The sequence below is a fragment of the Prionailurus viverrinus genome, chromosome B1 (assembly GCF_022837055.1).
Source record: "Prionailurus viverrinus isolate Anna chromosome B1, UM_Priviv_1.0, whole genome shotgun sequence".
NCBI classification, from domain to species: Eukaryota; Metazoa; Chordata; class Mammalia; order Carnivora; family Felidae; genus Prionailurus; species Prionailurus viverrinus.
The window spans coordinates 37,681,032-37,708,575 of record NC_062564.1 but is presented as its reverse complement, the minus strand read 5'-3'; the positions used below and the strand labels follow the sequence as shown (position 1 = coordinate 37,708,575).

The 27,544-nt window shown below is 36.6% G+C and overlaps 1 protein-coding gene across 1 annotated transcript; it reads left to right on the top strand.

Annotated features, from left to right (window-relative positions):
* Positions 1-1,756: 1,756 nt before the first annotated feature.
* ATP6V1B2 (ATPase H+ transporting V1 subunit B2) lies at positions 1,757-27,278 on the top strand. Its single transcript, XM_047856133.1, has 14 exons — positions 1,757-1,922; positions 8,975-9,030; positions 13,854-13,952; positions 14,692-14,785; positions 14,915-14,992; positions 15,440-15,579; positions 16,112-16,213; positions 16,565-16,662; positions 17,268-17,391; positions 18,979-19,129; positions 20,994-21,076; positions 22,297-22,401; positions 23,684-23,813; positions 25,850-27,278. The coding sequence occupies exons 1-14, from the start codon at positions 1,787-1,789 to the stop codon at positions 25,987-25,989; spliced, it is 1,536 nt and encodes a 511-aa protein (XP_047712089.1). The 5' UTR covers positions 1,757-1,786; the 3' UTR covers positions 25,990-27,278.
* The last annotated feature ends 266 nt before the right edge of the window (positions 27,279-27,544 follow it).

The following is a 27,544-nucleotide window of genomic DNA, read 5'->3' as shown; positions in this document are numbered from 1 at the left end:
TGCTCTTACCAACTTTGGACATTAGTTCAAAATTGCTGTCATTCTCACAAATTAAAACAAAATGGTGTCTCATATTGTTTTCCCTTTCTTTTCTTTAATTATTAAGACATACTAAATGATACTCAATCTCACTCAAAATTAAGGAATGCTTGCTTCAGTGTTATAGTTCGAAAGAGCTGTGGGTATTTATACCAAAGGCATGGAAATGAGATTCACCTAAAATAGACTAAATAACCAAGTAATGTTCACTTAATTTGTAATATATGATCAGGTATGTAGTTCAAACTCTAAAATTTTCACATATGTGAAAAAGTTTATTGTTCTCCGTTAAGTATCTATCTCTCATTATATCACAATGGTTTTCTAGAGGCTACATACAATGTATATTTGTAGTACTTCTATCCTTTGCCTTCTCTTCAGTTTTTGGTATTATACAATAATCCTTCCTAAAGATTTTCTCTTCCTTTTCCTTCTAAGACATGTGCTTTATGTTTTCTCCAACTCTAATATCATTCCAAATTTGATTGCAAGATATTCTTTGTTTGTTCATCCCCTAATCTTAGTGAACCCTTAAAGTTGGTCTTTAGCATTTCCCCACAGTACACACACTGACTTACTTCTTTTATTTCCATATTACCTACATGGTGATGCCACAAATTTTTATCTCAATTCAGCCTGTATATATTCTTGTGGGATATTTACCTATACAATTCAATAGAAATCTCATTCAGAATATTCCACTGGAAACAACTAAACAGATCCCCAATTAGCTTTTATCTTTTCCTTCACCACCATCTGCAAAGTTCCACACTTTCTTCTCTATTCTCTGCACTATAAACAGCACCACAATCAATTCAATCGCTCAGACCCTAAGCCTGGACGGTCACCTCCCACAACTAGCTAGTCGTTCTTGTATCAGTTCTTTTAATTTTTAAAAAATGTTTACTGATTTTTGAGAGAGAGAGATGGGGGTGGAGGGGGGGCGGAGAGAGAGAGAGAGGGAGACACAAAATTCAAAGCAGGCTCCAGGCTCTGAGGTCTCAGCACAGAGCTAGACACAGGACTGGAACTCAGGAGTTGTGAGATCACGACCCAAGCCGAAGTCTAACTTTTAACCAACTGAGTCAGGTGACCTATTTCTGAAATAGTACTGGAATATGTTACACGTGTCTTACACTGCTATCACCACCCTAAAAATTCCACCAAATGTTTTTTTAAATAGATACATGAGGGAATAAATCGGACAGGAAGACAGTAAAGTGCAATAAATAATGGCACATAGTGCCCTATGTTAATCACGGAATAGGTTTAATATCTTTTCCGTTTTTCAAAGTGCTTTTTCAGAACTTGAGTTTTCCTCATTCAGTGTCATGAAAATGGGTGACCTTTTCTTGTACATGCTCGCCTTTCTTCCCCCTCCTTCCCTTCATGTGGATCCCTTTCGTGTTCATTTCTTCTCTCTCTCTTAAATCTAGCCTTTCTTTCTGGGACCCACTTCCGCTTCTCCTTCCCTCTCCCTGGCCCGGCGCCTTCCCTCACAGCACGCTGGTCAGCTCCTCTCGCTGGTAGGCGGACTCACACCCGCCCACACGGAGCCGGAGTCACGAGTCTGCGGGCGGTGAGCTACGAAGCTGGCGGCTTAGCGGGCGGGGCGAGGCCGGGGCGAGGCCGGGGCGAGGCCCCGGCTCCGCAGCGCGCGTGGGCGGAGCCAGGCACACCGTCCGCCCTTGCTATATCTGCGCCTGCGCTGGGCAGCTGCGGGGCCAGTCGGGACGGAGGAGACAAGATGGCGCTGCGGGCGATGCGGGGAATCGTGAACGGGGCCGCACCCGAGCTACCCATGCCCACCAGCGGGCCGGTGGTGGGATCTCGGGAGCAAGCGCTGGCAGTTAGCCGGAACTACCTTTCCCAGCCTCGCCTCAGTGAGTATCAGAGAACAAGACGAATCTTGTTTTTGCTCCTTACCCAGTCCCGTGCTCTCATTCACCTGCTTAGCGGGGGAGGGGGGATTTATTTTTCCCTCTCTTACCGCCCCTATACTGACCCAAAAGTCTGTTCTTAGAAGGAGATATGAGTGTACCTAACGTTTTCGTAACATAGGTAGGCCAAGGGCAAGAGAACCGCCAGGAACTTTTTCCTGGGGGTGGTGGGCTCCAGGCTATTTGCCCCGCCCTCTCCAACTTCCCTAGACTGGAGCTTTATCAGGCGCTTGCTTCCTGTCTCTGAGGCAAGGCCGCTTCTTGTGACTTCAGTCTTCAGCTGCCCCCGCCCCATATCATTTGGATATGTACCCTCTCCTCCCTCTGGTATAGACCTTTAGGGGTAGTCTGGAGTTCCTGCCTAGGGAGACTCTGTAATGCCATCGCTGACGTGGTCTGGCCTTTACTTGATGGAGGTCAGGCCCACAGCCAGAGGGAGATGTTTTGTGGAAGGGCTGCTCCACGGGAGGACACCTTGATATCAGAGAATGCTACAGCTGAAAAGTATTCTGCAGGTCATCTAGTCTAACGCTCTCATTTTACAGTGTGAAGCTTACAGTCTGGGTAGTACACGACTTCCAGACTTTAAACGCTTAAATGATTGGCAAAGCAGGAATTAAAATTCCGTTTCTTAATTTTCTCTGGGCCCTTTTCTACCATTGTCTCTTCATTTACTGATGAGTTAAACCTAACACGATTGAGTGCAAGGATATCCTGGGGAAGCCAAGCAGCTTTGCCCGTATTATATAGTCTATGTGCAAAGCATATCATACATATGCATGTTTAAGTGTTGTTGTGACTGTAAAAAAAAACCTGCCTTAATAAACCATGTTTTGGGGCGCCTGGGTGGCGCAGTCGGTTAAGTGTCCGACTTCAGCCAGGTCACGATCTCGCGGTCCGGGAGTTCGAGCCCCGCGTCGGGCTCTGGGCTGATGGCTCAGAGCCTGGAGCCTGTTTCCAATTCTGTGTCTCCCTCTCTCTCTGCCCCTCCCCCGTTCATGCTCTGTCTCTCTCTGTCCCAAAAATAAATAAACGTTGAAAAAAAAAATTTAAAAAAAAAAAAAATAAAATAAACCATGTTTTAAGTGGACTACCAAAAGAAATGTTTATTTATTTTTATTACTAAACAGTACAGTTGTGTAGCATCAGATGTCTTCACAGCTTCCTTAGGAATTAGGGATCAGCCCTGGAAATTGACTCTTTTTAAAACCTGGGGAAGCACCTGATGTTTCCCCAGGTGGTGAGACAATATTTGCACTGGTTAATTGCCAGAATGCCTGTTTGTGGGCGGCTCATTGGTTAAAAAAAATTTCAAATGAAGGGTTCCAGTCTAGGGCTCTCCAGTCTGACTAATCCTATCCTGATCTATCACTAGGTCATATGACAGCACTGCAGTGAGAGGAAGAGGGAAAACACAGTTGATTCCATGGTTTACTAAAATGTGCTTTTTACATTGAGAATTATCTGAATTAGAAAATGCCTGTTGGAGGTTTATATAAATGAATGTTTCAAGAAATTGACAGATATTGCATTCTTATATAGATTTTGACAATAAATTTATACCCAACAATTACACATTTTATTTTATGAATTGCATTTGCATGCTTTGCTTTTCTGGGTAGAGCAGGTAAACATTAGTGACTTGTAGGAAAAGATTATAAGGGTGCAATAGTTTCCATATAATCTTTCTTTCAGTGTTAATTCAGAGAGTATCAACTGAAATAATAAAATTGTTTAAAACATGGTTGTTAATCCTTAAGAGAGGAGTGTGGTTTTTCACTATTCTTTGTGTGCTTAGCCAGCGCAAAAGAACTCCAGAGGAGATGCCTCCTGGCAGAATTGTTACAATATAATGCTTCAAACTGAACCTCAGGAATCCTTTTTGTGTCCTCAGTGTAGCAAGGTGCTTGACACATAGAAGGTGTCTTGTAATTGTTTGATAACCTGCATTTAAACCCCTTGTTTTAATAGTTTAGGAGATTCTTAATGTGGGTGGAATCAGAGTAGGGAGTTGGGACACTTATTTGAGTTGCCCTTCTGTGTCTGGGTTATTCTGAAAAGCATAAATGATACTGAATTTAGGCTAACAGTTAACTATATTTGAATATCATCCTTTTCTTATATTGCCATATTCTTGATTCTAGTCCCACAGTTTTAATTGCTTCTGAATAAATATTGATTAACTTCTTAATTTTTCTAAAGATTGATTATACCACCTTAGGTGATATGTTATTATAGTAATTTAATGTGTGCTTTTTGAATAAAGGAGTGGAACTAATTTGGCAGTTCCACTGTAAAAATTCGATCCTGTTTTATTTTTTTTTTTTTATTTTTTTTTTTTTTAAATTTTTTTTCAACGTTTATTTATTTTTGGGACAGAGAGAGACAGAGCACGAACGGGGGAGGGGCAGAGAGAGAGGGAGACACAGAATCGGAAACAGGCTCCAGGCTCCGAGCCATCAGCCCAGAGCCCGACGCGGGGCTCGAACTCACGGACCGCGAGATCGTGACCTGGCTGAAGTCGGACGCTTAACCGACTGCGCCACCCAGGCGCCCCTCGATCCTGTTTTAAAACAGCATCACAATTATGGGTCTGTTAACGAGAAATGGAAAATGAGATATACAGCCTTGAAGTAATCATGAGCATTTTAGTTGAATTTCTAATCACAAGGAAAGAAAACTTAATTTTCTTTTAAATTGTGAGCAAAATTCAGTAATACATATAGAACTTTTATACATTGAACGTTTGAATTAGATGATCTCTATTGTTCTTAAGACCTTACTTAGATCAGAGCTAACCTTAAGTTTCTTATTTCATAGTGCAGAGTTAGCCTCAGAACTAACCTTATGTTTCCTATTTCATAGAGCAGAGTTAGCCTCAGTGAAAAGTCAAGTAAAGGAATTATCAGTTTGCCTTTTTTTAGAACCTCTCAGTACCCACCTGTCAGGGTGTGGGTCTCTACTATTCTTGCATAATTGAAGATGATTGCTTGGGGTTTTTGTTTTGCTAATAAGGTGGAGGCTAGAGCACTGGATCTGGTATTATGCAATGACTGTCTAATTTTCTCTGAAAATTTCACAATCATTAAGTGGCGTTACTAGTGTTGAACAATATCATATCCTGCAGGAGGAAGAGGATGTCATCTGACAAAATAAGTGCTTCTTAAAACCTTTGTAAATTTAGATTTTAAAATATTACTCCATAAATATTACTTGATAGTACTTGCTTGATAGTTAAGGATCAAAGATGTAATGTGTTCAACATGTAATGTAAACATGTATCTATGTTGTCAGAAGTTCTGAATATCCCCTGCAGACTCAACTTACTCATCTGGGAATTTTCATAAGAAGAGTGGTCATTATTTTGGTAAATACAAACGTTTATATAATTTGTGAATAGGTTTTGACTTTTCATAGAGCAGCTTAATGTCTTTGGCAGCCTTACTCTAAACTTTTCTCTCTGCTTTGGGCTGTTAATAGTAATTGTGAGGAAGGCTGGGTAAACACTGTTGAGAGGTAAAAAGTAGTGTTTGGTATCATTTTCTCTGCTTGTATTTTTTTAAAATAGTTTTATTATGGAAAAGAGCTATAGTTGGTATATATAAACTGTCTTACAGTACCTGTTTGTAGTCAAAATGCTAGCAACTGTGTCACCTCTATATTTATTAAATTATATAGGAGACTAAGTTCAGAAATACAGGGTCATAGAATACCAACCTTAGAATTAGGGGGAGAAAAAGCCAAACCAAAAATCCAATTCTAAGTCCAGTTCTTACATTTAGTAACAAATTTGTCAGAGCCTTAGTTTAAGTGTAGAGTGGCTTTATCAGCCTTGCTGATCTCCCAGCATTTTGTGAATCTGAAATGAGGTAACTTCTCTGACGACACACTGTATAGTGTGAAACACTCTCTAAATGTAAAGTTTGGTAATATTTTTATTTAGTTTGGGTTATAGCTTTTATTTGTTCGGTTTGTATATGTCAGTTTAATTTAAATCAAGATGTTGCTTAAGCTCTGATTTGTATCTGAAGTAGTCTTCTTGCATTTTTTAAGCTTTCCAGTGAGGGGAAAGAAGTAAGCATCTCCATTAGATTCTCCCACTCTGCCAGTGGCTATATGCCATTGTAGAAAGACTGTGTAACAGTAGTGACAAAATTTAGACACAAGAGAAGTATTGTCCAGTGCATTAAATAGCAACAATAACTTACTTTTTCATAGCTAAAGTTGCAGACTTGTGAAATTGTTTTGAGTGGTATAGCTACTTAAGTCTTACTAATAATTACAAGAGTGTACCAGACCACGGAAAACAACCAGTTCGGTTTTGGAATTTGAGCTGCAGTACAGAGTTAAAAGAACAAGTGGCTCTGGGTCCAGGCTATACATAAGTTCAGATTCTTGGGGCACCTGGGTGGCTCAGTCGGTTAAGCACCCAACTCTTGATTTCGTTTCAGCTCATGATCTCAGGAATCCTGGGTTCGAGCTCTGAACTGTTAGCACAGAGCCTGCTTAGGATTCAATCTCTCTCTCTCCCCCTCTCTCAAACTAAATAAACTTAAAAAAAAAAAAAAAAAAAAGTTCAGATCCTTGTCAAGTTACTTGACTACTTATCTGAGAGTCCTTTTTCTCTTCTAAAACTTGGAATAATATTAGTTAACTCTGATCTGTTAATGGAGATTAAGTGAGAATTCCTGACAATTACTTATTAACCGTATATTGGTGGTGTTGGTATTAAACAATTAATTTGAATAGTTATTTATAGACTTTTTAAAGTATGTACATCGTTGCAAATTTAGAGACTGCTTTTGATGAAATAGAATTTTCTGTAATAGAAGTCAACTTGATTCATTGTTTCCAGCAAAAACAATGACTAGTGTTTCTTTTTCTTGGTCAGGCTTTTGCTTGTGACTGGCAAAACTTCATAATTTGAAATGAGCTTGAATTTAAACGTGAGATTCTGAAGGATCTGGTTGCGGAGGCTAAAAGTTCAGAGAAGATGCCAACCAATCTTGGTGAAAAAGTAGAGAGAATTTTCAGAATCTGAAGAATTTTGTTGGTTACATTTTATTCAAAACAGTTGCCTCTAGGAGCACCTGGATGGCCCAGTTGGTTAAGCTTCTTTCTGACTTTGGCTCAGGTCATGATCTCACAGTTGGTGGGTTCTAGCCTTGCGTTGGGGCTCTGCACTGACAGCACGGAGCCTGGAGCCTGCTTTGGATTCTGTGTCTCCGACTCTCTGCCCCTGCCCTGCTTGTGTGCTCACTTGCTCTCTCTCTCTCTCTCTCTCTCTCTAAAATAAACATTAAAAAAATAAAGTTAAAAACATAGTTGCCTATAAATCTCAAAACTAGATCCTCACCCCCACCCCACCAGCTGACACCCTCCTCTTATCCCTGACTAAGTGAAGGTTTTGAAAATGTGTTGTTCCTATATTTTTAAAAGCTGTGTTCTAGGAAAACATGTTTCAGATGTCTCTCCCTTTGCATTTCTACATAGCAGTTTTAGAAAGTCATTGAAAAACTGAATGTTCAAATTCACTCAAAATGAGAAAAATTAATTTTTTTAGGAGTAGGAATTATTTTTAAGAGTATCAGATTATTTTCATATAGTGGGGAGGATTTTCATAAAAAGCCTCTGTTTTTTTCTGTTTCTGTAATTTAAAGAGAATTGGATTAATTGTTTTACATTACCATCCATTCAAGTAACTTAGCTTTTTAAATTTGTGACTTGGTTTTTATTATCCAAGGTTAAAAAAGTCATTTGGGGCCCTCTGTTGAGATAATTACAATTACAGATATTCAAGCAAATATCTGGTATCAGGTTTAAATGTCCTATGAGCATGAAAGACAAATGCCCCTGATAGTGCTTTCCTGCTTCCAGCATTTGTCCCAGGGTAATTGCTTTCTGGTTGAAGAAATTGTTTTCAAGTTTTTAAGCCCCTTGAGTGGACAGACTAGTTATATTAAATGGTTTCCTCATTCTTGGAAGTCTATATTTGTGCCAAAAATCTCTATCCCAAGACCTCACAAGAAATGAAGCAAATGAAAAATTCTCAGATGACAATTTCTTAAAATGTATTTAAAGCCTTGTATTAAGTTTTCTTCATTTATTTCATTTTTTCAGCTGTTCTGATTATGAAATTTAGTTAATTCTGAGATTAGAATTATTGTCTCCTGAGTGTTCTGTTTTATACCTAAATAGCGTTACATTTGACATGTTTGTCGGTGTAGGATAGCTGGCTCCTTTCTGAAATGAAGGATTTGGGTAGTACCTTATTGGCTGGTAGTTTATTCCTAGAGAATAATTTGCAGTAGAAAAATACAAGCCTCTAAACTGACAGTAACATTTTACTTTTTCTAAGAAAAAAAAAAAAAAAAAGGTCGTATTTGACCTCTTCCATTGCCTACTCCCCACTTCCTAAAGTTCTTTTCCCTGTAATTTTTATGACATCATTTAATTATGGCTTTTTACCTCACAGATTACATTTTCTCAGATTTGCTTTGTGAGTTTTGTCATTTGTGTTTAAAGTTGTTGAGGCCTTCCTTTCCCTTCCTTATCTACTTTGCTGAGTGCCACCTCTTATTTAAAGCATTATCTTTTCTCTTTGAAGTAAGAACTACTGCTAGTTTTTTCCTGTGCTCCCACAAACCCTCTATGTCTGTTATAGCCCTTAACTCTCCCCCCTTCTCCATATAAAACTGGGAACTTGTGAAAGAGCTCTGCCCCTCTATGCCATCTTTGTTTTTGTGTCCTGGGTCCATAAAATAAAGTGACTTACAGTAAGAACACAAAATGTTTTTGGTTGGATGAGGATGGATTATGAAAAGTTGTACAGGCACAGGCATATTTCACAAATTCAATGAAAAGTTTTTAACTGTTTCACTGCTCCATATTATAATAGGTGCAGTAGAGAGAGTAGCTTTTTGGTAATACTACAGAGACAATTGTAGGTTGTTGTCCTCTTTGACTAAAGCTGACTCTTCTGTGTTTCTTTCCAGCGTACAAGACAGTATCAGGAGTCAATGGTCCACTAGTGATCTTAGATCATGTTAAGGTAATACCACTATGATTATCATTTAAACATTTATGTAATTAAAGACATGGCATTAAGTCCTGTTCAGCACACTTTAAATTTTGTGTTACTGTTTTTAAGCCATTCTTTGGTCTGAATGTCAGTGCTATCTAGGAGACTAGTTTTAAAATCAAAAGACAGAATATTGGATTCCAGTAGTGGATCTACTGTGGATTCTGTTTATGGCCTAGAATTCCTCATTTGCAAAATTAAAAAAAAGAAGAGAAAATTGGGGAGCGGTGTCAATCCTACCTCATAGGTTTATTGAGGAAAAACAACAGTAATCTATGAATGTGTTTTATAACCTATAGATTATTATTAGCTATGTGATATCTTTTGGCTGTTGTCATAGACGGCCATGTGTTATACTTATTTGTTAATAGTATTTGTCTTCTTTACTAAATTTTAAGGTCTTTGAGTGAATAAACAAAGTTACTTTTATCTTTGAGGGCCTGACACTGGTTTTCAAGTAGTAATAAACAAGAACAGGTTATCTCAGCAGTGACTGAAACTCTAAAGAACAGTTTTTACTTACTCTGTTGTAAGGATCTTTAGTTACATATTGGTTATTTAGCTACACCTATGCTTAAGAATTAAACACTATTACTGTTATTATAGAAAAAGAGGCATAGGATATAGACTGTAATTGAATATCCTAGGGAAAGCCTCCTACCTGAGCTCTATGATCAAAATATTTTCCAAGAAAATAATTTATATAGTATACTCTCTAGAACAATAATTCTGTATTGGTTGGTGTTGGGGTGGATTAGGGGAGAAGCACACAATTATTAGTTTGTTGGGAGAAGTAATGGTGGAAATATGTTTGACATGTGACCTCTCTGGAAGCAGAAAATAAATCGAAAAACGTTTCCTCAAAGAAAGGGCAAAGTGCATTGTCTCTTCAGCTTTATCACTAAGATTATATTTTTATGCATGACAAGGTTCCTTTACAAATTTTAACCTTAAGATTAAGCATAACAAATGCATCTTCTGGCCACAGTCTCATGCTAGTCTGCAATTTGATATAAAGCCTTAATTTATTGCACTCAGTTTGTGCAGGGTGTAGGCAGGTGCCCATTAATGTTTTGTGAAGTGGAGCCTACACTTTTATTTTTGAGGAAAAGATTGGATGCTTTCTTTTTTTTTTTTTTAATCCTTTATTTCTCCTTTTTTTTCCTATGTTAGATAACATTTTTGACTCACTATAAATATGTTATTGAAAACAATTAAAAATATTCACATTTCAATTATGTTAAGCACTGAGCTCAGAACAGAAGATATGATGGTGAACAATGGGCCCTCCCCCGTGGAGCATCATGTAGTGGAGAAGCAAATATAATACATATATATATAAATATCTGGTTAGTATTGCTATGAAGGCTAAGTGTGGGATGCTATAAGAGTCAGTAACAAAAAGGATTTTTATTTTTAAGTGTATTTATTTTGAGAGAGAGCACATGTACGTACACAAGCTGAGGAGAGGCAGAGACAGATGGAGAGAGAAAATCCCAAGCAGACTCCACTGTCAGCATAGAGCCTGACTTGGGATTCGATCTCACGAACTGTGAGATAGGACCTGAGTCGAAATTGAGTCAGATGCTTAAGTGACTGAGCCACCCAGGTGCCCTGAGAAGGACTTTAGAAAATATCTTTCAGGAAGTAATTTTAAGAGTGATCAAAAAGTTTCATTGATGTTTGCTCCAGCTGAGGAAAAACTGGTGAATATATGTAGTTGTAGAAATGGCTTTATAACACCACATTTAGAGTAGCTTTTAGAATTTAAAGGTTAAAGGAACAGATAATTTTATGCAAATTGTGTCAGAAAAGAAGAAGATGGAGACTGCTCAATTCATTTTATGAAATTGGCACATCTTTGGTTTCCATACCAGACAAAGGGTAGTAGTGGAAAAGAAAAAAAGACAACTATCCTCGCTTATAAATACGGATTCCAAAATTTTTAATAGTCATGTATTGGAGATTAGCAAAAATGAGTATGTAAAAAATCAATAGAATTGTGACAAAGTAGAGTTTGTCCCATTAATACAAAGATAATTTAATGTTAGGAAATATATCAGTCATTTAGCTTAATTCAGCTCATTTATGGATTAAACTAGAAAGTGCTTGTGCTCCTCTAAATTAATAAAGAAAAGGTGATAAAGTTACTCATTTCTACAAAAACAAAAGGTTTTAACTTCTTAAAGGATACTTACCATAACCTACAGCAAACAACATACTTAAGGAGAGACTCGAATAACATTCCCATTTCAATCAGGAAAAAGCTGAGGATGCCTGGTTGTCACCACCATTATCTATCTATCTATCTACTTGGAACCTGACCAGTGCTGTGGCTAAAAGAAAGAAGAGTATAAAGGTATTAGGGGAAAGGCACAGGTGTCATTATTTCTTGGTAATACCATTAACTAAAACCCAAGTCATTCAGTAGGCAAACTACTAGAAACAATGGTGTAACACAGAGTTGCTGGATACAAGAATCAGTCTATAGAAATCAGGAGTGTTGTATGTGGCAGAACTCCTTATTTACAGAAAACCTTAAAACTTTGTTGGAAGACAAAAAGGAAGACTTAAAATAAGTGGAGATTCCATGTTCATTAACAAAAAGACTCAGAATAGGCAAGATACTGATTCTTCTCAGGCAACAGAATCAGAGAGAGAGAGTAATTACAAATAAAGATTTGGTGCAGGCATAAGCAATTGTTATCAGTGGAGCAAAATTAAGCTCCCTCAAACCAACTCTTGTCACAGTGCAGATTGTGACTTGGTAAATGATAAAAGCAGCATTGCAAGTCAATGGGGGACATTTTGTGCTGCATAGATATTTTTGGGGTAATTGGCTTTCTATGTGAAAAAAGAATAAAAATGAGAAAAAAAATGGATACCACAAACAAAGGCAATTGGATTAAAGTTAGCCTAAACCTGAAAAACTTACTAGAAGACAAAATTGAAGACTATTTGTACAACTTAGATTAGATGGTTTTCTTTCCTAAACCAGACACAAAAGGCACCAACATAAAGGAAGACAAGTCATTTTCTTACATAAAAAGTTTTGATATGATACCATAAAGAAAATTAAAAGACAAGAAACAGTAGAACCACATACTTACAGAAGGATTAATATCCAGTACCTATAAGAGAAAGAAAAAACAGATCCATTTGAAAAGTGAAGAGATATAAGCCAATCATAGGTAATGAAGTCTTAATTGTCAATGGAAATGAAAAGCTGTTCCATATTAGGAGAATCTGGAAAATACATATTGAAAAGATGCTATTTTTTACTTCATTAAAATGGCAAAAATTAAAGTTCAAATAATAAAAGATTGGCACAAATATAGGGAAAAGATAGCTTTGTATACTGCTAGGGAGATCTTAAAAAAAATACAGTTCCTTTGTAGAGTAGTATGAAAATTTAGAGAAAATGGGCACAGCCTCTAGCCCATCACTTGGTAACCAAATACCTTATGGAAAACCCACTTGCATGAGGAGCTGCATGCAAGAATGCTCTTGTAGCATATTTGTAATAGTGTAAATTTGGAATAACCTTGAATAAAATGTGTCATTTGATTTTAACTACATTTGTTTTGTTTTAACATTAATTTTGGGATGCCCATTTATTCACATGTTAGCATCCCCAGGTGTCTTATGGGTACCTGTGTGGCTCAGTCAGTTAAGTGTCTAAGTTGGGCTCAGGTCATAATCTCATGGGTTGTGAGTTCAAGCCCCACATCAGGCTCTGCTCTCAGCACAGAGCTCGCTTCAGATCCTCTGCCTCCCTCTCTCTCTGTCCCCCCACTCGCATGTGCTCTCTCTTCTCTCTCAAAAATAAAAACATTAAAATAAATAAAATTTTTAAAAGAGTGTTTTAAAATCAGTGATGCACCATTGTTTAATGGAGAGATGTTTTCCTTCACATCACACAGGGAGTGATGCACTTTGCAATAGATTGTGTTGATAAAAGAGGTAAGTATTACCATGACAGATCTAAAACATAAGATCAAGTGAAGAAAAAGAAAAGCTTCAGGATGATATGTTGCCATTTATGTAAATAAAACACTAAAATATATTTCTGGGAAATCTGCATTTTAAAATATTAAAAGTGGTGGGGGGTGCCTGGGTGACTCAGTTGGTTAAGCATCTGACTCTTCGTTTTGGCTCAGGTTATGATCTCAGTTCATGAGTTGGAGTCCTTCAGCAGGCTCTGTGGCTCTATGCTGACAATGCGGAGCCTGCTTGGGATTGTCTCTCTCCCTCTCTCTGTGCCCCCTACTCATGCATGCATTCTTTCTATCTCTCAAAAATAAATTAACTTAAAAAAAATAAAATATTAAAAACGGAAGAGGCATACATACTTGGTTAGGAGAGTTTGAGGGGGAACATTTATCTTATTTTCAGTTGACATTTTTATCCCCTTCCCACAAAGTATAAGGGTGAGTACACACACAACCCAGAAATAAACGTCAGTTCTGAGTACTGAGAATGTAGTCATTTGTAAGTTTTGTGCCTTTCTTTAGTTTCAAAGTTTAAGACATATACACAGAGAAGAAAAATTTAATTGCTGCGTTTTTATGGATTTAAGACCTTTCTCTGTACCTTATGCTGTGTTTACCAGTATATGTACCAGGTGCTAAGTGTTTAAAGAATGTAAACTACCTGACGATGTTATAAACTCTCAGTATATACCTTTGGGGGAGATTTTACATGCATACATGCTATGATGGAGATAGAACATACAGAGGAATTTGGGGAGCTTTTATAAGTTGGTTATTGATCTTTTATTTTTTCTTATACAGTTTCCCAGATACGCTGAGATTGTCCACTTGACATTACCGGATGGCACGAAGAGAAGTGGGCAAGTTCTAGAAGTTAGTGGTTCCAAAGCAGTGGTTCAGGTAAGCATCATTTTCAAAACCTGGCCAGTTGAACAAAAACATTAAGGGACACTTCTTGTCTTTTCTAGCAATTATTGAGTAAGTATATCTTGATTACTGGCTATTGGTAGAAAAAATTTTTTCTTGTTGTCTTGCCAAATGTCAGCATCTATATTCATTCTAGCCCAATAGCTCCACTGATAAATGGCTTTTTTTTTTAATAAAACAAAGCAGATAATCACATGGAAAGAGAAAGATGAAAAGACAGAATTTATAGCTTATGGGATGAAACCAAAACAAGATCTGAGTTTGTTTATTTCATTGTCTTGTATAATACCTAGTTTTTAATGTTACCAATTATGAGAAATGCCAGTTTTCTCAAATAACATGTTCCTCTAAAAAGTACTATAGAGCAAGGATCAGCAAAATTTCTGTAAAATAGTAAATTTTTAGGCTTTGTGGGGCCACCTAAGGTCTGTGATGCATATTCTTTTCCTTTCTTTTCCTTTTTTTTTGTTTTTAAACACTTTAAAAATGTAAACAACATTCTTAGCTTGATGGAGTTGGCCTAGAGGCACAATCCTTGGTTTAGAGGTTGGCAGTTTGGTTCATCACCAGGGACATTTCTCTGTTTATTATGAAAATAGTATGCATTGATGTATTTTACTTTATATAGGCTGTTTAACAGACAAAAATAATATTTAAGTACTTATGATCTAAATCCCTTTTACTCTTCTGATTACTTTTTCTTTCTCAATAGGTATTTGAAGGGACTTCAGGTATAGATGCCAAAAAAACATCTTGTGAGTTTACTGGGGATATTCTCCGAACACCAGTGTCCGAGGATATGCTTGGTAAATGGATGCTATGCGTTGTGAGCAGAGATCTGTTTTCTTTTAAACATATTTCCATGGAGTCTTTCTTAAAAGTTATTACTGTTTGAGTCATAGTCCACTCTGTACTGTCTTGTTACTGTTTTACAGGTAGGGTATTCAATGGATCAGGAAAACCTATCGATAGAGGTCCTGTTGTACTGGCTGAAGACTTCCTTGACATCATGGGTAGGAGCAATAAATGGATTTCTGTGTTTTGAAGAAAATAGCCTCTATTTTATAATATCTTTGTCAGAGAGTGATTGATAGTTTAAGTAGACAAACAATGTGGTACATATTAGTTGTATTATTTAATTTTTTTCTAGAAATCTTAAAATTTTATATAAAATATTTTAAGATTATAAAATATCACTAGGGTATATCTGAAATATAAATAGCTTTGAAATGTAAAGGATTTTGAAATTAGGATTTCTCTCTTATTTATTTTGTTTTAGGAACTTGAGTTCTGCTACCATGTATTTTGTGTCTACAAAAGACTGGAAATATTACTTAATGGAAAAGTTACTTAAACAATTTCAGATTTTTAAAAATAACTGATTCTATAAGAGTAGAAAGAAATTATTTATATGGCTATAGTCTTAATGTATTAAATGTTATCTTTTGGAACTACTTTAGGCCAGCCTATCAATCCTCAGTGTCGAATCTACCCAGAGGAGATGATTCAAACTGGCATTTCAGCCATAGATGGCATGAACAGTATTGCTAGGGGGCAGAAAATTCCAATCTTCTCTGCTGCTGGCTTACCACACAATGAGGTGAGAACTAGGATCTGTTTTGTGTGAAATTTAACAAGGGAGATTTTTTTTTTTTTAATGTTTTATTTATTTTGAGAGCTTGTTATTGTGAGTGGGGGGAACAGCAGAGGGGAAGAAAGAGAATCGCAAACAGGATCTATCCACACTGTCAGTGCAGAGCCCAATGCGGGGCTCGATCCTACAAACTATAAGATCATGACCCGAACCGAACGTTCAACCAACTGAGCTACCCAGGCGCTTCATCACAAGGGAGAATTTTCAAATGCTTCACTGTTAGTAGGAAACCAAATAAAGGGTTTTCAGCAATACTCACTTGTACCCATTGCCCATTTCAACAGTATTGTGTTTTTCATGCATGAGGTTTATCTTGCTTACTCTTACAAATCTTTGCAAAAAGTACAAAAACTTTTTTGGGTAAAGTCCTTTAGAACATCGTTTCATTTATAATTCCAATTTCAAAAAGTTTAGGATAAAAATGATTTTGTTGTAAAAATTTTAGATTTCAACTCAGTTCGTTTATACTTGTCATCAGATTGCAGCTCAAATCTGTCGCCAGGCTGGTTTGGTAAAGAAATCCAAAGATGTAGTGGACTACAGTGAGGAAAATTTTGCAATTGTATTTGCTGCTATGGGTGTAAGTATAATTTTTTTGTTTTAATATGACATATAAAATTAATTGTTTATGTTATTAAAACAGTGCAGAAACAACACATACATTGTTGGATTTATTTCTAGGTAGAGAAGTTGCAATTTGGCATTTTGGGGTAAACTCAGGATTAAAATTTAGCACTTGACTGCAAAATTTAAGAATAATTTTCTCTATGCCCAAAGCAGGCTGTTTTTACTCTGTTGGCTTTTGTGAAATTTTGGGGAGTACTTGAAACTTTAAAAGAAGGAACAGTGTAGATCCATAGCTTAGCCTTCATCAGAAATAAATACTGAGAATTTTTCTTCTCCCTGCACTGATGAAGTCATTGTTATTTAGGTAAACATGGAAACTGCACGGTTCTTCAAATCTGACTTTGAAGAAAATGGCTCAATGGACAATGTCTGCCTCTTTTTGAACTTGGCTAATGACCCAACGTAAGTAAATAGAGCTATTTCTTTCTGCTCATTCAGGCTTTAGATCAAAAATGTTACTAAGCCAAGGGAAGTAAAACATTACAGTGAAAGCAACATGGGGATAGGAATGGCAGAGCTGTGTTTAATTAAATTCAGCTCTTCTTGCTGGCTAATTGGCTTTGGGCTAATCACCTTGGCTCTGAAGTTCAGTTGTCTCTCTCATAAAATACAACAAATAATACTTGTCTCATACTGTTGTGCATTTTAAGTGAGATAATACATATAAATTACCTAGTACCTAGTAAATGATCTTTTCCTCTTACTTGAGAAACCTAGCCCCTTGCCTATTTCTTCCCTCCCTGTTTCTCTCTGTTTTAAGAACAATGTAGTTCTGAGAAATTAGGGGCCCTTTTCTAAAATAATCTAACTTTGTAGCATTAAGTAATTCTTACTATAAAAATATATAAAATAATTGCTTACTTAAGAACTTTTAAAGTAATAATTGCTTTATCCTCTGCAATCTATTTAAAACTTTGAAGGGAAACTGTACTGTTATTTCCAGAATCATGTTGTTTAGTCTTTGGCCTTTTAATTTGAGTAACAAAGGACTTAATGTTCCATTTCAGTATTGAGCGAATTATCACTCCTCGCTTGGCTCTAACCACAGCCGAATTTCTGGCCTATCAATGTGAAAAACATGTATTGGTTATCCTAACAGATATGAGTTCTTATGCTGAAGCACTTCGAGAGGTAACTTTTTCTAAAAATGGATTATTTTTCAGAGTTATCTTGTCTCTTTACAAGTTTTTATTTTTCTTTAATCATTTTTTTTAAGCTTCATCACTCATATATTAGTAAAATACCTTAATTGGAAAGGAAAACACAACTTTTTTTTTGTTAACCTAGTTGAAATTATTATAGGATAAGATTTAAATTATTAGCCTAGTTATCATACTGTCACCAGCTCCATGCATTTAAGACTTGATTCTAAAAGAGAGCAAATGATGCAAGTTGTTTATTCAGTTATTCTCCTAGGATATTCTTTGTCCAGATTGTCAATTTTTAACCCTTTTCAGAATTTCATTCTTAATAATGTTAGTATTTAAATAAAACAGCATACTCTGATAGTACCCTCTTTAGAACTTTTTCCTTCAGAAAACTCAGTGTTTTTTTAGGAACAATGTTAAGATTTTCGTAGTTACCACCCAGAAGTTTGGGGTGTTTGGTCTAATACAAGTTACTGAAATTTTGAGTAAGTTACTCTTTTAAACATGTAAAAAGGGAAAAAGGACTTCTGAAGAGACATGCCGTATAAATACCCAGCTTCTTAAAACTCCCTATGATCCATCACCATATCTCATTCTATTGCAGTGCTTTTTCAGCATAGGAGTTTTTTTTTTCCACCCATCACAGACCAGTACTTTTTAAAAGTACAGTTAAAATGAGTTATTAGCAAATTTTAAAGAAGGTATAAACTTACAAGCCTGGAATTTTACTTTTACTAGATTCAACAGATGTCAGATTGCCATCAGAGTTTTTAAATACTTATTCTACTTTCTGTGTTCTCATTACACATTGATAAAAGCTGGTCTGCAGACCATGCTTTGAGTACCACTACTGTAGCACACTCTTTTGGAGGTGCCAAAGTAACACCTAAAAGTTGGGCTTAATACTTCAGAATTCTTGGTGGTTGTAGGTTAATATATATGCCTATATTGTAGTGTGCATGTCTCTAAGAGAAAGACTATAAGTATTCTTATTTTGTGTAATGAATGGACTCCTGGCTCTGTTATCTTGGGAAATTATTTAGCCAACCCTTGATTCCAACTGTAAGTTGGACTTAACAGCATTACCTTCCTCACAGGATTGTTGTGAGGATTAAATTAAATATGTAAGCTGCATCAAATGATCCCTGGTATGTATTTCCTTTCCTTTTGACCTTTTCAGCATTAGTTAGCTTACATAAATATGGCAAGATCCGTGGCATGAAATAAATCTTGTGAACTAAGAATGTTCTCTTAGTTTTAAAATAACTTCCTTTGATTTATAGAATTACAAGCAGATTTTTTTTCTAGCAACATATTTGAAGATTTGCATTATGGTGATATGATTGTAGCAAAGAAAAAAGAAAAACTTCTGCCCCCCCCTTCAACATTTTTGTTACAGAATAATCTGAACTTGTGTTGCTAGGTTTTTAAGTCATCTTCTAGAGACTATTTAAAATTAAAAGAGGATACTTCCCACATTGTAATTGGGCATGTTTAAGAAAACATGTTCTAACTAAGTTTACTTTTCATATTCTGGTATGTGATATTCTCCTTCTTGACTTACTGTCAGGTTTCAGCAGCCAGGGAAGAGGTTCCTGGTCGAAGAGGTTTCCCAGGTTACATGTACACCGATTTAGCCACAATATATGAACGTGCTGGTCGAGTGGAAGGTAGAAATGGCTCCATTACTCAAATCCCTATTCTCACCATGCCTAATGATGGTAAGTTTTGGTCTTTGGATTATAGCACACCTAATCACTGTAAGGACTTGATTCTAAGACAGAAGAACATTTACCTTTTTGAGTTGAAATTCTGCCCCCCCCCCCAAAAGTTTTTATTTAAATTCCAGCTAGTTAACATACAGTGCAATGTTACTTTCAGGTGTAGAATTTACCCATTTCCCCCCACTCCCCACCTCCCCTCCCATAACCATCAGTTTGTTTTCTATAGTTAAGAGTTTGTTTCTTGGTTAGCCTTTTTCCCCTGTGTTCATTTGTTTTGGAGTTGAAATCCTTTTGAGTTTATCCTTCAAGAGTTTAGTGATTTGTATCTAAATAAAATTTTTCATTTGATAACTGCCTATAATAATCATCCTTTTGTGGAAGAAGAAAAACAATTTTCTTTATAATTAAAATTTTCAATTTTCATTTATTAAATTACTACTGGGTGACTGCTATTATTGGGGACACAGATCTAGATATAAGGAATTCCTTTTGTGTTTTTAATTCAGTCTCTCTTTAATGTAAGTTACTTGATCTAGTTGGATATTTTTTATGTATGTGTACTAGTAAGGTAGCTTAAGTGCCAAATGAAGAGCACAAATAAGAAATGCCACAAGACTTTAGAGACAGAGTGATCACCAAAGGCTGCTTAAAAATGACTCTGTTTTAGAGGGGGAGGCAAACCATAGGAGACTCTTAATGGAAGGGGGGTGGGTGAGGGGACAGAGTAGATGGGTGATGGACATTAAGGAGGGCACTTGTTGGGATGAATACTGGGTGTTATATGTAAGTGATAAATCACTAAATTCTACTCCTGAAACCAATACCATACTATATGTTAACTAACTAGAATTTAAATATTAAAAAAAGGACTCTTATTTTGTGAAAGTACACAGTGCAATGCCTGTGTGAGTGTATGCTCGGGAGTGAAACCATTCAGTAGTCCTCTTCTGTTACTGCCTTTTTGTCCTTACCTCCGTGCTTAAAAAGCACTTTTACAAAGTATTTTCAGAATCAGTAATAACTCACTGTAAGCACTGTTTTCAGTGTTTTATAAATATTACCTCATTTGATCCTCATAGCAGTTTTGAGGTAAATGTTCTACTCTGAGGCACAGGGAGGTAAAGTAACCTATTAAAGTTAAGAAGTGATAGCTTTAGAACCCAGACAGTCTGAATTTATAATTCACACTATACTGCCTCTCACATGAAAATACTTGTTCCAAGAAAGTACCTACAAAATTACTTTATTCATTTAACCAACTTAAAAACGTCTTGCTTTGTGGAACTTTATTGGTGCTGCCTGCATAGTGGTGGTTTGCTTGTCTAACATTCCTATACTTTCTGTGTTGAAATGGTGTGTATCCACTTGAAATAGCTTATGAACGAAGCATGTTCTCTCAGTATATATTGAATTGGTAAACCTCTGCCAGGGAACTTGTGTTTAAAATGGAATTTTATTTATATTTTGGAGAGAAATAACTAGGAGACATGGTACTTTTTCTGAATGCAGCTAATTGACCTTAAATGCCCAATACATGTCTAACTGTGCTGCAACTCTAAATAACGCCAACCAATATGATAACCTCTAGCTACATTTGGCTGCTTAAACTCTAAAGTTAATTAAAATTAGGTAAAATTTGAAATCAAGTTTTTTGCTTACATTAGCCACAGTTCAAATGCTCAATAGCCACATTAGGCTGGTGACTACCATATTGGACAGCACAGATACAGAACTTTTCTATCACAGAAAATTATTCTAAAGAGCACCATTTTATGTAATGCTATAGGTAATGTACTCTCACTTCTTGTGGGTTTGTTCATATGATATGGACACTTTAATGTCAGATGTTTTCCTCTGGTAGATATCACTCACCCCATCCCTGACTTGACTGGATATATTACAGAGGGACAAATCTATGTGGACAGACAGCTGCACAATAGACAGGTATTTGACATTTGAGCAGTGCTGTAAATCTTACAAATCTATTCTTCAGTTTCTCTTTAGTGACTTTGACTTTGCTTTTAGGAATTATTTTGTCAGAAAATGTCAACTTGAATTGTTTATAATACAGCTATAAAATTGTCATTTCTGTATACTTAAATCCTATTGTGGACAAGAATGCCAATACTAAGAATGAAGTTTCCACTTTTCTTAAAATGGAGTCAGAGGTCTCAAAGAACTTTCTTGGGTATTCTACTCCATAAGAGCATAATCTACCAGTCTTATTATTAATACAAAAAATATTTTTTTCTATTTTTTATTGCAGTATCAGTGACAGTACATTTTATTAGTTTTAGGTGTGCCAAGTAATGGCTTGATATTTATATGTATTGCAAGGTGATGACAGTAAATCCAGTTACCATCCATCAATACATATAGTTACAAAACACTTTTTCTTTACGATGAGAACTTTCAAATCCACCCACCTGGCTACTTTCAAATATGCAATGCAGTATTATACACACTGTAGTCACCACGCTCTGGATTACATCTTTATGACTTACTCGTTTTATAACTGGGAGTTTGTACCTTTTGACTGCCTTCACCCAGTGCCCATCTTAGGCAGCCACCAGTCTCCTTTCTATATCTGTAAGCTCACAGTTTTTTGGGTTTGGATTTTTTAGGTTCCACATATAAGTGAGAACATAAAAGTATTTATCTTTTTCTGCCTGACTTATTTCACTTAGCATAACGCCTTCAAGGCCCATCCATGTTGTAAATGGCAAGATTTTTTTTTAATGGCTGAATAATCAAAAAAAGATTGATGGTTTTGTAATAGATGTGGCTTCTAATACCAGCTTTTGGGTGGAATTACTTACTGTTAATCTTTTTATTTCATATGTGATTATATGAATCACATAGAGCTCAGAAGGCTATTTACATTTGATACGGTAGGCAGATGTTGAAAATTCTAGTTTTTCAATATGCTCTTGTACTTTTTTTTGTAGGTTTCATTTTGAGTTTGATTCTCAAAAGAAATACTATGCCATAAAGTCTCACTTCCTTTTCTTGCTAGGAAAAGATATTAGAACTTAACTAGGAAACAAATAATGCAGTTTTATATAATTTAAGGGATAATAATGAGTTTCAAAATGCTTCTTTACTACCAGTAAATCTTGAATTTTGTATTTAAATGTACTTTTTTTCCTCATGTTCTGTGCAAGATTTACCCGCCTATTAATGTGCTGCCCTCTTTATCACGGTTAATGAAGTCTGCTATTGGAGAAGGTATGACCAGAAAGGATCATGCTGATGTATCTAACCAGCTGGTATGTATGTCATCTTAAGGATGGTGTTTAAAGAAACGAATACCTTTCTTAGTCCATTTGCTGTCTTACGCCTCTTGTCTTTCTCCCATATCACTGTACTTCTCTCCCAATCCAAGTAGAACTTTAATAAAGGTTGCATGTGTAGAATATATAATCATTCATTAGAACCAAGTCTTTTTTTTTCCCCCATTAAGGACAGATGCTGATAGCCAAGTTTAAAACTCATATGCTTGATACCCATGTCTAATGCTATACAAGATAGTTCTAAATTAAAACAACAACAACAGTATAAGTCCATTTTCAGTTATTATTAGTAACCTTAGTAATAGAGTATTCCTGAATGATACTGTAATTTCTTACTTTTTTTTTCAACGTTTATTTATTTTTGGGACAGAGAGAGACAGCATGAACGGGGGAGGGGCAGAGAGAGAGGGAGACACAGAATCGGAAACAGGCTCCAGGCTCTGAGCCATCAGCCCAGAGCCTGACGCGGGGCTCGAACTCACGGACCGCGAGATCGTGACCTGGCTGAAGTCGGACGCTTAATCGACTGCGCCACCCAGGCGCCCCTGTAATTTCTTACTTAAGATCTTAAGCAATCACCAGAACACTAAGGGATACAGCTTTGTATATTCTGTGAAGTCCTTGGTTTTTGTAGTTGTATGAGATTGTACACCAAGCACCATAAAGAAAAATACTTTTGACCTTAAAGTAGAAATGGTAAGCAGTGACTCAGCCAGTTGAGCATCTGATTCTTGATTTTGGCTTAGGTCATGATCTCATGGTTTGTGGGTTCGGGCCCCACATTGGGCTCTGCGCTGACAGCATGGAGCCTGCTTGGACTTCTCTCTCTCTTCCTTTCCTCTGATCACACTTTCTCTCTCAAAATAAATAAGTGAACTTTAAAAAAAAAAAAGCAAACCTCATACCGCAAATAGTTTTTCTGAACTTTGAGATGGATTTCTTTGTGGTATGAGTTCTGACTTCACATGCTATTAAAATGTAAGCTCATTGAATGTTGAGGAAGTGTATGTTTTAGAGAATATTAGTAGTGCCTATGGACTGCATGCCAGAAGACTCCTTTCTCAGTGAGACTATAATAAAATTTTTCTTATACTTTCATATGAACTTTATGTGAATTATGTTTGTAAATAATGTGAAATTCCTTCTGTGGTCTCTTACATGAAGATAGGTATAGAAATACTCCTAAATATATAGCCCAGATTACTGTTAACATTTATAAAATCTTATCCCTATTTATATAAGCGTTTCTTCTCTTTAGTATGCATGTTATGCTATTGGTAAGGATGTACAAGCCATGAAAGCCGTAGTTGGAGAAGAAGCCCTTACCTCAGATGATCTTCTTTACTTGGAATTTCTGCAGAAGTTTGAGAAGAACTTTATTGCTCAGGGTAAGATGACTGTTTTCTCACAAATATAAAAACCTCATTTATAGTTTTGAAGACTTCTTTCCCAGTCTGGACAATTTACATTGGTCTCTACATGATTTTCCTTCTGAGTAGAGAAGAGGTTCTTCCAATTGTCTATCATGTCTTTTTGCACTTAGCCCTCAAGCTCCTTCCCCTTTGCCTTCAACTCCATTATCCATTCAGCTCCCATCTGAATTTTTCCTTCTCTTTCACCTGGCTTTCTGCTCTGCTGCCTCCACTGCTGGTTCTCCTTCCTCTTAACCCCTCTGCAATGATCTCCTCTTGCTTTGGGGGTTTGGGGCTTTTCTGATTCACTTATTTTCATCTCCTTTTCTGATATCTTATCTTCCTCTTCCTTCTCAGAGGCTTAGCTTCCTGTTCTTTCTGAGCTGTTTTTTCCCTCTAGATTTAACTTTTTTCTTATGCTGTTGACTAAATTGCTATGTAGGATCCTCATCCTCTTTCTAAAGCTCTAATCCCACATCACCAACTAGGATACTTTTGTTTATGCTGCCATCTCCTCAGGCTTAGCATGGTCAGAACCCAGAGTTTTTTGGGGTTTTTTGTTTTTTTGCTGAACACCTGCCTAGCAGTTCTCTTTTCAGTTTATCTATCTCTTGCATGAGCATTGTCCTACTGAGCCCAAGCTCAGTAATTGGGCATTATTCTTCACTTTTATTCATTTATTCTCCAGTGACCAAATATTTATTAATTTGTGGTGTTCTTATTTAAAATATCCTAAGCACGGAGCCTGCTTGGAGTTCTCTCTCTCCCTTTCTCTCTGCCCCTCCCCTGCTTGTGCATGTTCTTTCAAAATAAATGGAAATAAACAATAAATAAGATATCCTATTCTGCTTTCATTTCCATTACAGTACATTAGTCCAGTGTTTCTCAAATTTTAATACACTTTTGGATAAACTGGGATCTTGTTAAATTAGACATTCTGATTCAGTAGTTCTGGATGGAGCTAGAGATTCTGTATCTGGACAACTTCTTGGGTAATGTGGATGCTACTGATCTCTGACCACACTTTGCATCTTAAGGCCTAGTCCATACCCGTTTCCCATCATCCTAGTCATCAGTGCCAGCTTTTTCATCACTTTTCCTGACTCTCTACGTCTCATTGCTAGAATAAATTTATTACTAATTTTATTGATTGTCCCTCTAGTAAAAAAGGCTCTATAATGGTTTTCATCAAATAGCACATGTAGGGTTTTCAAACTGTTTTGATTGGTCTCTCCTTTGCCACCTGCTAATGCTGCTAATACTCTACATTTGACCTCAGTGGTACTTAAAACAAATGTGTTTTCTTTGGAATAATGCATCACACTATACACTTAGGACCCGTGCACTCTTCTATGTATGTGATGCATTTTTTATTAACATTAAACCCAAAAAAATGTGGATAATTTTTTAATGCAGAATCATAATACCTTAAAAAGATTAAAATGAAGTTCTTTTAGTAGAGAAGAGAACCCAGAATTTCAGCCACTCTGATTCTTCAGGCAAGAAATGAAATTTATTTGAGGATAAGAGTGATTCTGCTATTAAAATAATTAGTAACAACTTTGAAAATGACTGACCTATTCAGGGTATTTAGTTGACATTTAAGGTTTCTCAGTGTGTACAACCCTCCCTCAAATTCATCCTCTGTTTCTAGAAAAGTGCCTTTCTTGTAATCTCTGGACAGAATACTGGGTCTAGTTTCCATTGCTCCAGGTATTTAGGATCCTACCCAGTTATCCAAAAAGATGTCCCCCCACACACCAGACTGCCCTCTCTGGCCTGCAGGCCTCTCTCCCTTTTCTCTGATTCCTGATGGTACTTAACTGTATCCTCATTTACACATTCGGTTGCTTTCAGTCTTAGGAGACCTAACTGCTTTGTTTCTGTTTTTTTGTTTTTTTGTTTTTTTTTTATACTCGATGCTCACAGCCCTACTGTGGCATAAATAATGAATAACACTGATAAGTGGTAAGTAGTTTACCGTTACTCATTCAATCTCATTTTTTTCTAAGGACCTTATGAAAACCGCACTGTCTATGAGACTTTGGACATTGGCTGGCAACTGCTCCGAATCTTCCCCAAAGAAATGCTGAAGAGAATCCCTCAGAGCACCCTGAGTGAATTTTATCCTCGAGACTCTGCAAAGCATTAGCTGCTACTTTATCGCTGGCTCGATACACTTGTGAAATAGTGTTCTGTTTTCTTTATTCCTTTTGCACTCCCTAATCCCCCATCTCTGTGTTGGAGTTTGCCTTGTTACCCTGTAATTAAAAACAAAGAATAGGTAACATGCTGTGCCAGTGTTGCAATGTTTTAAACTTCTAACAGACTTTAAAATATCCCCTGTTGAGAAAACCCAGGTCATCAGTGCTCTTTTTAAAGTAGCTTCAGGGATGGAGGTGAATTTTTCTTACTGATGTGTGTTTGTACATAGTGGTACAGTTAGTTGCCTAATAATGTCTTCATTATTTGGGTCTCCTCTACTTTATCTCTCAGCCCCCTCAAGAGTATCACTGTCTGAAATTATAACGCTTTGATCTCCAAGTTAGGGCCAGGATCAGGTCTAAAAGAATCCTCCTGTCTGAAGAGCCAAGAGCCTTTTCCCTGAGTATTTGTTTTTGGATTGTTGCTGTGCTCGTAGGTATGTGCTGCTGCTCTAAGCAGATGGTTTTAACTGTCCACCTGCTTTTTCCTACTTAATGACTAGATTAGAAAAGGAGTTTCCTTTTTCTCTTTAGTCCATATGAGTTGGGAATCCTGTGTTTTACTGTTCTGCCTCCCTCTGAGTGACACAGAATTCTGCAGCTTTTGCACAGCTGGCATCAGTCTGATAGTAGTGAGATGCCTTGTCTTAATGATCCTTACTGGGTTTCCCTGCAGAGGAATCATAATTAAAATAACTAATAGAACTGTTGCTTGGAAAGAGTTGGGGTATAATAAAAGAAGAAGGAAAAACCCATATCCAATCTACATTCTGACATGCTGACAGTGGCTTAAGTTTCTAAAGTGTTTACCAGATGCTGAGGGCAAGGTGGGGAAGAGAAAGCTTTTCTGTGTATGGATATTTTAAACTCTGTTGACAGCAGCCTTTGGAAGACCCCCTATTTGGTCCTGTTTTCTGACCCATCTCTGCCTTTTCAGGTTAATCTTGTGATACAAGTGATAGCATTTAAAAGCTTTCGCCTTTTAATTCTCGCTCCTTCCTATTGTGAGCCCTGAGCTGTATTCTATGCACTTTTGCCATGTCTACTGTTTAGTCTCTTTGTGTTCTTTGTTACTTGGGTGCAATAGCAACTTCTCTGTGCATTCCATCTTTCAAGTTGTGTAAAGTTCTTTTTTCTCTGAGGGTGTAGGGGTGGGGGGAGTCTGCATGATTATATTTTAATGTAGAAAATGTGACATCTGGATATAAAGTGAAAATAAATGTTAAATTAAATGGAAGTACCTAGAGTGACTCTGTATCTTCTAATCAGAAAAACAATAATAACAGGTGGATATATAATATATAATCACCTCTTTGATTTAGTTTTGAACATCATAACTAGTGTTGTACACCAGCCTCCTGTGTTATAGGGATATGGCCCATGTTTTATATCCTTCTGTCTTCAGGCTGACCTTTCTACCTTCCAAGCTCTTTCCACAGTAATATATCTTCCAACATACTGTGTTTTGATTCAAGCTTGAGAGTTACTACAAGTGTTTTACAG

Excerpts from the sequence above, each read along its gene's own strand:
- ATP6V1B2 (XM_047856133.1), top strand. The coding sequence starts at position 1,787 with ATGGCGCTGCGGGCGATGCGGGGAATCGTGAACGGGGCCGCACCCGAG. Across the intron at positions 14,993-15,439 it reads AGACTTCCTTGACATCATGG|GCCAGCCTATCAATCCTCAG; the intron begins GTAGGAGCAATA and ends GAACTACTTTAG. Across the intron at positions 16,663-17,267 it reads AACTTGGCTAATGACCCAAC|TATTGAGCGAATTATCACTC; the intron begins GTAAGTAAATAG and ends GTTCCATTTCAG.